General features: G+C 45.7%; 2 protein-coding genes across 6 annotated transcripts in view; one reads left to right on the top strand and one right to left on the bottom strand.

The window, feature by feature from the left end:
* SAFB (scaffold attachment factor B) overlaps nucleotides 1–12,670 on the bottom strand; it is a 45,584-nt gene extending 32,914 nt beyond the window's left edge. Inside the window, exons 1-2 of one of the 4 annotated variants that reach the window (XM_019015661.3) lie at nucleotides 12,156–12,670; nucleotides 9,068–9,152 (exon numbers count right to left, since the gene is read on the bottom strand). In XM_019015661.3, the coding sequence (XP_018871206.1) occupies nucleotides 9,068–9,152; nucleotides 12,156–12,344 (274 nt within the window). In that variant the 5' untranslated portion in view covers nucleotides 12,345–12,670. The remainder of the gene's footprint in view (nucleotides 1–9,067; nucleotides 9,153–12,155) is intronic. The other 3 variants (XM_019015660.2, XM_019015663.3, XM_004059793.4) reach the window with 3 other exon arrangements.
* Nucleotides 12,528–12,676, top strand: part of SAFB2 (scaffold attachment factor B2) — a 36,036-nt gene continuing 35,887 nt past the window's right edge. Inside the window, exon 1 of one of the 2 annotated variants that reach the window (XM_055371367.1) lies at nucleotides 12,528–12,674. The gene's annotated coding sequence lies outside the window, so the exon portion shown is untranslated. The remainder of the gene's footprint in view (nucleotides 12,675–12,676) is intronic. The other variant, XM_055371366.2, reaches the window with a different exon arrangement.

Genomic DNA, 12,676 nt, shown 5'->3' with positions numbered 1-12,676 from the left:
CCTAATTATGCAAATATACCTATTAAACTTTACTGCAGTAACAGAAGATTCATCCTCCTAAGTATAGGAAGTATAAAGCTATAATACCTTCCCTTTTCCCTACTGTCCTCTTAAGAGGTTACCAGCTTGGTGGTGCTTCAGGACATCGTCTTGCGTCTACATACATTATATGATACATATGGAAATAAGCTTGTGATGAGATGAAATCTTATTGTTAGTGAGCAATGACACAAGTTACAGAAACTACTAACAGGCCTTGGACATTTTTATGTACTGCGTATTGATCCACCTCCATCTTTGACTCCATGCTACGGCAGTTACCCACGTTAGCAGCCTTCTCAAAAAGGCTGTAGCAATTTATTGTCTCCAACACCTACACCTTCCCCAATACCCTTGCCAATGTGGGAGAACAGGAACTGTGTAAAAAAAATTTTTTTTTGAGATGGAGTTTCGCTCTTGTTGCCCAGGCTGGAGTACAATGGTGTGATCTCGGCTCACCGGAACCTCCGCCTCCTGGGTTCAAGTGATTCTCCTGCCTCAGCCTCCCGAGTAGCTGGGATTACCAGCACGTGCCACCACACCCGGCTAATTTTGTATTTTTTTGTAGAGACGAGGTTTCTCCATGTTGGCCAGGCTGGTCTCAAACTCTTTACCTAGAGTGACCTGCCCACCTCAGCCTCCCAAAGTGCTAGGATTACAGGTTTGAGTCACCGCATCTTGCAGAACTGTGTAAATTTTTACCAGTCTGATAGGCAAAAATCTTATGTCATTTCAAAATTTGCTATTCTGCAACTACCAGCAAGGGAATCTTTTGGTCTCTAGGCCACATCTGCTTTTTCATTTATCTGTAAATTGCCTGTTCATAGTCTCTGCTCCTTGTTGACAGGGTTGCCTGTTTTCCTTACTGATTTGTCAGAACATTCAATGCTTTCTGGATATTAGTTTCTTCCTTATTCTGTGCTATAATATTTTCTCCCAGACTATTGCATACCTTTCTTAACAGAGACTTAAAACTTTTATGTAGCCAAATTTCTCTTTCTTTGTTGTTTCTCAGTTTTATTCTTACTTCAGGTCTTTCTTATTACTATATTATAAAAAGTATTAAACTAGCTGGAATTTCTATTTTACACAAGAAGAGATAAGATTAGAGCTTTCCCCCACCATCAAATGAACAAACGCTCAAACTTTCTGTTGTTTGCAATATCCTATCATCAAAATTAGAGGAAATCCCTGTATTCCCCTTCCCCCCCAGAATTTTAGTTATCCTTGTGCATTTTCTTTTTAGACTATTATGGAACACATTATAAAATTTCCTTTTAGGTTACTCTGGAGAAAATTGACAATTTTCTGATAAAAAGTCATCATATCTAGGAAAATTTTCTCTGCTAAAAAGTCATCACATCTAGGAAATTTTTCTCTAATTAGTGATTTTGCAGGACTTGAAAATTTCCTGTTAATTGTATTTACTATTTAAGAATGTTATGTACATTTCAATGTCAATCTGGCAACATGCTTAATTCTTTGATTCACTAATGATATAACTGTCACCTAAAAAATCCTGGAGAAGTGATCAACAATTTTAACCAGCTAGCAAGTTTGCCAAACTGTTCATGAGGGCTTTGTCACCTTTCTTAAGCTGTTTTTGGCTTGCTTCGGATTGCTTTCACAGTACTTAATTTCCTGAGGTACAATCAGCCCAGTAGATCTCACAAACCAAGTACTGGACCAGGAGTTGACATCCTAGTTACAGAAGTACATCTAAGTTCCAAGACCCTGGTTTCTTTTTTCTTTTTTTTTTTGAGACGGAGTCTTGCTCAGTGGCGCAATCTCGGCTCACTGCAAGCTCCACCTCCCAGGTTCACGCCATTCTCCTGCCTCAGCCTCCTGAGTAGCTGGGACTACAGGCGCCCGCCACGACGCCTGCCTAATTTTTTGTATTTTTAGTAGAGATGGGGTTTCACCGTGTTAGCCAGGATGGTCTCGATCTCCTGACCTCGTGATCCGCCTGCCTCGGCCTCCCAAAGTGCTGGGATTACAGGCGTGAGCCACCGCGCCTGGCTCCAGACCCTGGTTTCTAATAGCTCCCCTCAAAAGGACCCAGGGCACCTGGAAGAAATGGCTGATTCTGGGGAAAGGGCAGGAAAAGCATAAGATGAGACTCAAGTACCCTGCCATTCCAGAAGGTAAAAAAGTATCCCAAGAATGGCATGAACACATGGAAACGACAGGGGAGCCTGTCTGACAGGGTTCCCAATGGAACGTTTTGCACATTGTAGTAAATAAGCATAAAGGCTTTCAACCTATGGAATAAAATAATCTAAGTTCACACAGATAAATGAGGGCGAAGGGCAAGCTATTCCTTATGTCAGTAAACCAAGTAATAAACAAACAATAACAAAATTAAAAAATCACCATTTGGCAACTACCAGAATAAATGAATAGACAGGAACTGGTGGTTGCTGAAACTAATGGACGATGAGCAGGATATTTACAAAGTCTCAGAGTATCTTCCCCACAAATGTAACTGTGAAAAGGAAGACAGTAACTTTCCAGTGGAGAAACCTGGCCAATAGCATTTGAAGTCAGCTAATATGGCCAATAATGGCTCAAACTGACAGCATGTGCCTCTGGATAGTATACTCTCATGACAATATAGGCTGGGCGTGGTGGCTCATGTCTGTAATCCCAACTCTTTGGGAGGCCAAGGTGGGAGGATCGCTTGAGCACAGAAATTCAGGGTTGCAGTGACCTACAATTGCACCATTGCACTCTGGCCTGGGTAACAGGGCAAGACCCGGTTTCAAACCAAAACAAAACAAAAAACAGGAATACAACATGTCTGGTGTATTTCTGACAAGCGTATCACTTGATCCTTATTATGGGGCGGGGAGAACCCAAAACAATTCAAATACAAAAATAAACTACAAAATAAGTGTAAGTGTTCAAGATTAAAGAAAACTAAGGAAACATGACAACCTGATGCAATGCATGACTGGACATTTTTTGTCTGAGTTATAGAGAATATTATTGGAACAAACTACTGAATCTAAATGAGGACTAAGATGAGGTGGCAGTATTGTATCAATGTTAATTTCCTGATCTGGACATCTACAGTTAGGTAATATCCTTACTTTACTGCAGTACGTAGGGCAAAGGGGCATATGCGCCTTGCAACTTACCATGCGGCGTAGTAAAAACATACATACAACGAGAGAAAAGGACAAGGCAAATGTTGTCAGATGGCAATATTTGGGGACTCTGGGTAAAGGGTATATGGGAATTCCTTGCATTATTCTTACAACTTAAGTATGAAATTGCCAAAATGAACAAAAACTAAACAAAACAAGCCAGCAGCAAAGGATTGGGTAATACTTAACCAAGCAAACAGGCCAACTTTGCATCTCCAGTTACAAAACATTCTCAAACACCATAAAACATCCTATTAATTTGTACTTTGTGATGACACTACAAATAAATTTAGTTTCCTGGTAATTATTTTATTTTTTCGAGACAGAGTCTTGCTACCAGGTTGGAGAGCAATCACAGCCCAATCATGGTTCACTGCAACCTCAAATTCCTGGACTCACGTGATCCTCCCACCTCAGTCTCCTGAGTAGCTGGGACTACAGATGCACGCCATCACATCTGACTAATTTTTCTAATTTTTTGGAGAGATGGGGTCTCACTATGTCACCCAGGCTGCTCTCCAACTCCTGGGCTCAAGTGATCCTTCCGCCTCGGTGTCCCAAACTGTTGGGCTTACAGACGAAAGCCATCTCGCACAGCCCCTGATAATTATTTCGAGAGTCTGCTAAGATGGTGAGAGTCACGTCATGTGGAATGTGACTTTTGCTGTATAAGCAGTTTTTAAAAAAAATGTTAAAGTGACAATTCTGTTTTGGCCAAGTGCTGTTTAAAAGGGATGTTATTTTCTCCAAGTCCAAGCAATAGGAGGAGTACTGAGATTACATGAGATATGCTCTCTGGAATTTTAAAGCATTTTGAATTCACACATTACAGCAGTCCCTCTATTTTCAGTTAAAATCTTGATAAAACCCACTGATAAAGTAGTTGAAAATAATTCAAGAAAACTTATAGACCTGCCCTATCAGATATCAAAATGTACTGTAAATTTCTAGAATAAAACTGATTACAAGAAGCAAAACAAAACAACAAATGAGACACAAAAGAGCTAGTATTGCATGGCTCCATTTTACATGAAGTTCTAGAATGGGTAAAACTTGTATCTGGTGAAAGTGATCACAACAGCGACTTTTATTTTTGCAGGGGCTGGGAGGGGAGACGCACTGGGAGGGGCAGAAGTGATCTTTCTGATGACAAATGTTTCTTTTCTTTTTTTTTTTGAGACACAGTCTTGCACTGTTGCCCAGGCTGGAGTGCAGCAGCATGATCTCAGCTCACTGCAACCTCCGCCTCCCAGGCTCAAGTGATTCTCCTGCCTCAGTCTCCCGAGTAGCTGGGATTACAGGCATCCGCCACCATGCCCAGCTAATTTTTGTATTTTTAGTAGACGGGGTTTCACCATGTTGGCCAGGCTGGTCTCGAACTCCTGACCTCAGGTGATCTGCCCGCCTCAGCCTCCCAAAGTGCTGGGATTACAGGCGTGAGCCACCACGCCCAGCCTAAATGTTTCATGTTTTCATCCCTGCCTACCTCACACCACATGCAAAATACATTCTAAATTAATTAAACCTCCAAATGTAAAATGTAAAAATAAAACCATACATATTATTCTTTCTATATATAACAGAGTTATACATATAGTTTTTTTTTTTTTTTTTTTTTGAGACGAAGCTTCACTCGTCGCCCAGGCTGGAGTGCAGTGGCGTGATCTCGGCTCACTGCAACCTCTGCTTCCTGGGTTCAAGCGATTTTCCTGCCTCAGCCTCCCAAGTAGCTAGGATTACAGGCGCCCGCCACCACACCCAGATAATTTTTGTATTTTTAGTAGAGACAGGGTTTCACCATGTTGGCCAGGCTGGTGTTGAACTCCTGACCTCAGGTGATCCACCTGCATCGTGGGATTACGGACGTGTGCCACCACACCTGGCCTTACAGTCATATTTTTAATAATTTAAAAGCAAAGAAGTCCTTTTAAAGCGTAACATAAAATCTAGAAGCCTAGTGATCAAAATACCACAAGTCGAATCAGATTAAATTGAATGACAGATTAAAACAATAGAAACATTTTATATGAGTCTTTATAACTCAATAAGACAAACAACCCAGCACAGAAATCGGCAAAGGGCATGAAAAGGCCATTCAGACAACACAAATGTCCAATTATCAGAAGAGTATAATCTGTGAAGAAATGCAAACGAAAATCTCACCTGCAGAAAAATGCAGATAAATACAATGTAATACTTTTCTTCTATATAACAGGCAACAAAGTAACAGGCAAACAAGGTAAGTTTGATGTTGAGTTTAGTGAAATAGGCACTCTCACCCATTGTTGGTAGGGTACAACCTGGGACAGCTTTTTGTTTTTGTTTTTGTTTTTGAGACAGCCTCACTCTGTCGCCAAGGCTGGAGCGCAGTGGCACTATCTTGGCTCAATGCAACCTCAGTCTCCCAGGTTCAAGCTATCTTCTTGCCTTAGCCACCTGAGTAGCTTGGATTACAGGCGCCCGCCACCACACCTGGCAAATTTCTGTATTTTTAGTAGACGTGGGGTTTCGCCATGTTGGCCAGGCTGATCTTTTGATCCGCCCACCTCAGCCTCCCAAGGTGGTAGGATTACATGCGTGAGCCACTGAACTTGGCCGGGACAGCTATTTGTAAACTAGCTATGTGAAAATAAAAGGCCATATCCTTGGAGTCTAGAATTCTCCTTTCACTAAGTTATCAAAAATTATATTACTTTGACCACACAAAGGTATTTATTTCTGGTTCGTGCAAACACTGAATGTTGGAAGTACCGAGTGATAATTGGAAACAAAAATCTCCAAACGTCTAGTAATAAAAAGACTGATGGGCTAAATTGTGGTGTATTTATTCATACAGAAGATTATTAGCCTGTTAAAAAACAATGAGATTTTGTACAGCAAGATCACGGGTTTTTTTTAATGAAAAAAGAAATATGCATACAGGTGTGTGCACATACCTATATATTTACTTTTTCCCCCTCACTCTGTGCCCAAGCTGGAGTGTAGAAGCACACTCATGGCTCACCGCAGCCTTGACCTCTTGGGCTTAAGCAATCCTCCTACCTTGGCCTCCCTAGTAGCTGGGACTACAGGTGTGTGCCACCATGCGCAGCTCATTGACTTTTATTTAACTTTTTGTTTTTCTAGACACAGGGTCTTGCTCTGTAACCCAGGCCTAAGTTTACCTTTAAACATTGTACATACACACACAGTCTGGAGAAGTATGCCTAACTTTTAGTAGCGGGCTGTCCCGACTGTGAACAACTTCTGCTTTTTACTCCCATGCACGTATTTTAAAGCCTGCCGGGCGCAGTGGCTCACACCTGAAATCTAAACGCTTTGTGGGGCTGAGGTGAAAGCACTGCTTGAGGCCAGGAGTTCAAGGCTGCAGCGAACTATGACTGCACGACTACCCTCCATCTGAGTGACAGAGTGAGAACCCATCTCAAAAACAAAACAAAAACAGCAACAAAAGTCTGTAGTACAAGTATTTGCTTTTATCAGAAGAAAAAGGAAAACAAAAAAGGAGATCCACAGGCTCTGTTTTTTGCTTTTATTATTTCTTTCTCCATTGATTTTCCAGGACTCTTTGCCTTGGCAGAAATTTACTTGAGTAAAGGCAAAAACACGCAATATATCATGAGCCACAGAAGTGACTTCATTCTGCTGTTCTCCCAGCACTTACCCCAAACACTGTGGCTGACACTGGGGCCTGACTCTCAGATATTTAAACCCAGTACTTCACCACCAAGTATTAGTTATTATCTCATTTAGTTTTGGGCCCTGAGAACCAGGCCTTCAATTACAGGTTGGGCAACCCTATCTGAAACTCTGAAACCTTCTGAGCACTGACATATTGCCACAAGTAGAAAATTCCACACCTGATGTGTGGAATTAGTGAAAGTTTTGTTTCATGCACAAAATTATAAAAAATATGGTATTAAATTATCTTCAGGTGTATAAGAAACAAATTTCTTGTTTAGATTTGGGCCCCAATCCCAAGATTATCTCATTATGTGTACCAAAATACCGCACAAAATCCAAAAAACGAAACCCTTCTGGTCCCAAGCATTTCAGATAGGGAAAACTCTACATGAACCAAGAGAACATTCGGTCTACAAGCCCAGCTTCAGCTGATTCTTTTTTTTGGGGGGATGGAGTCTTGCTGTCGCCCAGGCTGGAGTGCAGTGGTGCGATCTGGGCTCAGTGCAACCTCCACCTCCCGGGTTCAAGCAATTCTCCTGCCTCAGCCTCCTGAGTAGCTGGGATTACAGGAGCCCGCCACCATGCCTGGCTAATTTTTATATTTTTAGTAGAGACGGGGTTTCATTTTGTTGGCCAGGCTGGTCTCGAACTCCTGATCTCAGGTGACCAGTCTGCCTCAACCTCCCAAAGTGCTGGGATTACAGGTGTGAGCCACGGCGCCCTGCCTCAGCTGATTCTTTCTTAAGCCAATAGTTGAGTGTTACCAAGTTAAACCATTGAAGGAGAAAGAAAGATAAACAAGACACAGCCCTAGTCCTCATCAATCTGCTCTTGACAGAAGGCAAGATTACATAAATATTAAACCAAGGGGTAAGGAACTATGCCACGGGAGGACAGAGGACCTAAGGAGACGAGTTGCTATTGGTGGGATGGATCAGTTGTCTTTTGAGGAACTAGGTCTCTAAGGCAGACAGATGGGGAAGGGTGGGCGGAGCGAAGTCACAGAGAACCAGGAGAGTAAATCACGTGTTTGGGGCCTGACTAAAGCACAGGGTGTGGGGGATGGGCAAGAGAGATTTCGGTAAGATGGTGAGAGTCATGTCATGTGGAATGTGACTTTTACTGTATAAGCTGTTTTTAAAAGAAATGTTAAAGTGACAATTCTGTTTTGGCCAAGTGCTGTTTAAAAGGGATGTTATTTTCTCCAAGTCCAAGCATAGGAGGCTCAGGCAGTCCTACTTTTTGGACTCCATGTTGGAGTTCAGTGGTGCCATGATAGCTCAGTGCAACCCTGAACTCCTGGGTTCAAATGATCCTCCCGCCTTAGCCTCCCAAGTAGCTAGGAAAACAGGCGTGCCTCGATGCCTAGGTACTTTTTTTTTTGGTGATGGATAGAGGCAGCCCAGGCTGGTCTCAAACTCCTAGATTGAAACCATTCTCCTGCCTTGGGTTCCCAAAGTGTTGGGATTACAGGTGAGAGACACTGTGCCCCACCCTTTTTTTTTAAGAGAGACTGGGTCTTCCTCTGTCACCCAGGCTGGAGTGCAGTGGTGCAATCATTAGGTCATTGCAGGCTTGAGCTCCTGGGCTCAAGTGATCCCCCTCCTGAAACTCCCAAGTAGCTGGGACCACAGGTGCATGCCATCATGCCTGGCTAATTTCTTTTTGGTGGAGATGGGGGTCTCCCTATGTTGCCCAAGCTGATCTCAACCTCCTGGGGTCAAGTAATCCTCCCGGTTCAGCCTCCCAAGCAGCTGGGACTACAGATGCATGCCACCACACCTGGCCTTTAAAAGTTTTTTTGTAGAGCTGGGTTTTGCTATGTTGCCCAGGCTGGTCTTGAACTCCCAGGCTCATGTGATCCTCCTACCACAGCCCCGAGTCGCCTGGAATTACAGGCACACGCCACTGTGACTGACTCCCGAAAGACTCCTTATTTAAGGACCGCTGACAATCTACAGAGGAAAATGAATAAAGGACAAATACTCCTTCCATCCTCCGTTGGAATTCCCAGATACCAAGAAAACAAAACACAGTAGAGAGATCTTGAAAGAAAATGCAAAGCTTCGCTGAAGGCTCCCGGTTCAGAGTGGTTCACAAGTCCAACACACAGACAAGTAAACGAGGCACATTAGCAATGCATTCGTTTTGAAGAAAGCACTTAACATGAAACTTGCTTATGAAATCCTCCATACCTTTGCTAGACCTCTTTGATGTTTTCTTGTTTCCCTCGGAGGTAATTTCAATTTCATCAGGATTACCACCTTCATCTTCAATTGCCTAAAAAGAAGGGAAAAGTAAAGTTGATCCAAAAAGCCAGCTCACACACTGCTTTCAGAGAGCTCTCAGGTGACAAGGAAACTGTATTTTTAAGATCAAAAAGCTGCTGCCGCCCTCACCACCCAGGACCTGTGGCCCATCCACTCATCTGTTATCTTGCTCTACACTGGAGACCGACTGATGCCACCAGTTCTTAGCTGGTGGTCCCAGGCAGGTTTACTTAGGTGCTCAGTTTTTGCTTCTTCCTCCGGAACATGCGGCTAATAATAATATAGTACTTACCCTGGAAGGCTGTTGTGAGGACTCTACTAGCCATCAAAAGGAAGCACTCAACAAACAGTAGGCTTATCTGGTTCATCTCCTTCCTAAGCCCAGAAGAACTCAAAAAGGGAAAGGCACACTCTCCATTTCCCTTGACTTTACTCACAAAATACTCTTTAACCCTCCAGGGACTCCCTCCACGCCGTGCCTGTACTCAGTACTGTGTGGACAGAATATTAATGCTCGCTGGCTGGGATCCTACTGTGTGTTACGCACGAGACCCGTCACGACATGCATGACCTCATCCGATCCCCATCATGTACATTCACGACTGACTCCAGTACCTCATTCTCAACCACTACGTGATTGTGCCTCATCGGATATTGAATTATAAGAATTTCTTGGCACGCCCAGCCTCCCACCCCAGGACTCTGTCATTCACTTCAACTATGCCCATCCTCAGCACAGTGCCTGGCATCAACTAAGCCATCAGTACCGAACATGTCAATCACGATGACATCCCTAGAAACTTAGCTTCAGGTTAAGTTTTACTGATAATTTTTCCAGTCTTTACTCTCCTGTCCCATGAGCACAAGTTTTGTTTACATCATTTCATGTACTATGTTTTATCTGCAGAGGTTTGGAAGCCTCCAAGTTTCCCAGGTGGGTAAGTCTGAATTGAGATAGGGCCTGGGGGTTCCACACCTCATCTTTACCAGCAGCAACAAAAATCTCTCCTCTCAGAAGCCAGAAAAGGGACTGAAGTTCTTTCCTGGGATCAAGGAAAAGTACAATCACCAAGTCCCTCACCCTTTTCCCAGGGACAGGCAATTCTGAAACACCACCAGGAGAAGAGAAGCAATACCCTAGGCAGGTGTCCTGTTTCCCCTTTTTGCTCTTTTGCCCTTCCTGGAAAAATAAACCAAGAAAGGGACACCAACAGGATGACAGAAACGGGAAGAGAATGAGATCAGCAATTCCAGACTGGCTTGGGTGAGTAGCAGACAGGGATATAGGCTGGCGGTATTCGTGTTTTGGGACCATATCTTGAAGAAAATGAAAAGGAGAAGGAAGAAGGAACAAATCTGTGCTCTCAGAGATGACAGTGAGTGATGGGAAGTCTCAGTCACCAGCTTGACAGGAAGATCACAGCAGCTTTTCAGGCCTATGGACCGTCCAGGGAGAAAAAAAGGATAAAGCCTCTTAATTTGGCTTAGCTGATGCGAGGCCCTGGTGGCGGGGCACCACACCTGACCAGCCGCCAATCTCCACTCTCTGCATTTTCTCTGGGTAAATATGTAGATCAGTGGGCTTCCTGCCTTATCTGAGTAAAGAGAATCCACAGTGAAAAGAAACACAAGCTTGAGCTTTTAAAAGGCCCATGTGACTCTGGCCGAGACAACTATCCACCCTTGAGCCCAGGGTTTCTCATCAGGAAAAAAAAAAAAAAAATCCCTACTTCTTCTCATCACCAATTAATAATAAAGCCCTGTGATCTCCGTAGTTCCGGAGTCAGGATGGTGGCATGTGTCACCAGCCCCACTGCCCGCAGGGGCTGGGGGGTGGGCGGCCAGGCGGAGCAACTACAGGGCAGAGGTCCCAGAGTAGCCAGGTGGAAGAAAGGCAGAGAAAGAAAGCTACAGGAATAAGGAAACCGCAGGTGGCTAACCTTTACTTGCCTCTCTGCTTTTCCTAGGGATCCCTTTGAATCCCCCAAGGTAGGCGTTAGAGCCCCCGATCTGCATATGAGGACTCGTGGTGGCACAGAGAGGAAAAGCGAATCGTGATGGCAACCACACACCGAGTGTTTACATGCGCCAGGCAGCACGCCAAGCCTGCTCCACGCAACCTTATTTAATCCCCAAACCAAAATCCTATTGCTTTTTTGCTTCTTACAGGAGAAAAAAAAAAAAGAATAGAAAAGAGGACTCAGAAGGGGTTCAAGGTCTCCTACGCCCAAGATCAGGCCACTGAGAGCTGGCAGGGTCCCCAAGTCCAGAGAGACTGACGGAGCTGGGGGAGCCCAGGCTCTGCCCGCCTCCCGGGCAGTTCTGAGGCTGGTTTTAAAGTCCACCCCGGGTCTCCCCTCATTTCACATTTCTGATCGCTACCGTCAACACCACTTTTCCTTCCTGCCGTGTTACTTCACCGAGCGAGTACCGGCAAACCGTGAAAACTGGATTGTGGTCGTTTTTTTTCTATTTTTCCCTTTGAGTATGTCCTACGGGTGTTTCCTTTGTAAATCAGCCCCGATTCAGGCTGGTCGGTCCCCTGTGGGTCACAAAGTATCTTCCCTGGGGAAACCAAGCAGCCAAATCAGGAATCCCAGGCCCTGGGTTCAAATCCCGACGCTACCCGTCCTCGGCCGTGTGACCTTGGCCGAGTCCCTTCCCCTCGCCTAGGAAGTGAGTGTTTCAGGGTCTCCCCTCCAGGTACGGAGGCGGGGACGAGACGAGGGGAGAACCCTCCTCTCAGTGGACGATGTCACCCGTCACCGTTTCTCCTGCACGCGTGCCGTTTTTGTGGTTCTCCTGGCCCCAATGCGGCGTTAGGATTTGAACCCAGGCCCAGCCGGCCAAGGAACTCTCGCCGGGGCCTCGGAGGAGCCGGGGGACGCGAGAGCGCCAGGTACGGGGAGGCCGCGAACGGGGCCGGGGGCGGACGCCAGGGCCCGCGAGCCACCGTCGCGGCCAAGAGGACCCCAGACCCACCCTGTGCCCGCCCTCGGGGCCCCAAATCCACCTTCTTCAGCCGCTCCATCAAAACGCTCTTGTTGCCGCTCGAGTCCACATTCCGTTTCCTCAGCTCCGCCCGCAGATCGATCACTCGCAGGTCGCTGAGGCGCCGCGTCCCGGTCTCTGACGAGGCGGAGCTCAGAGCCGCCGCGCCCGCCGCTCCAGAATCACCTAGGCCTGACAGAGTCTCCGCCATTCCAGGGACCCTGGCTCCGCCGCCCACTTTCCACAGAACCGGGCCGGTTTTATCAGGCTCCTAGCACAAAATGGCGCCGCCTGCAAGGGAACCGCTCCAGTCGCCCCAGCGCGCCTCGCTTCTGCGCAGGCGCACCAAGCGAAGGGGCTAGTATCCCGGTTGCAACTGCACATGCGCAGTGAGAACAACGCGGGGATGTGCGCAGACGCGTTGCGTCTCGTCAGCCTCCCGCCGGGAACTGCCGGGACGCATGCGAGCTGCAGATTCAGAGCTTGCGCGTTGTGCCGGGGAACCCTCGGTTGGTCGACGCGCGAGCGTCCTTGCTGCTAAGT

This window comes from Gorilla gorilla, chromosome 20 (assembly GCF_029281585.2).
Source record: "Gorilla gorilla gorilla isolate KB3781 chromosome 20, NHGRI_mGorGor1-v2.1_pri, whole genome shotgun sequence".
NCBI lineage: Eukaryota > Metazoa > Chordata > Mammalia > Primates > Hominidae > Gorilla > Gorilla gorilla.
Note: the sequence above shows the minus strand (reverse complement) of the source record. Positions and strands in the feature narration are given on the sequence as shown.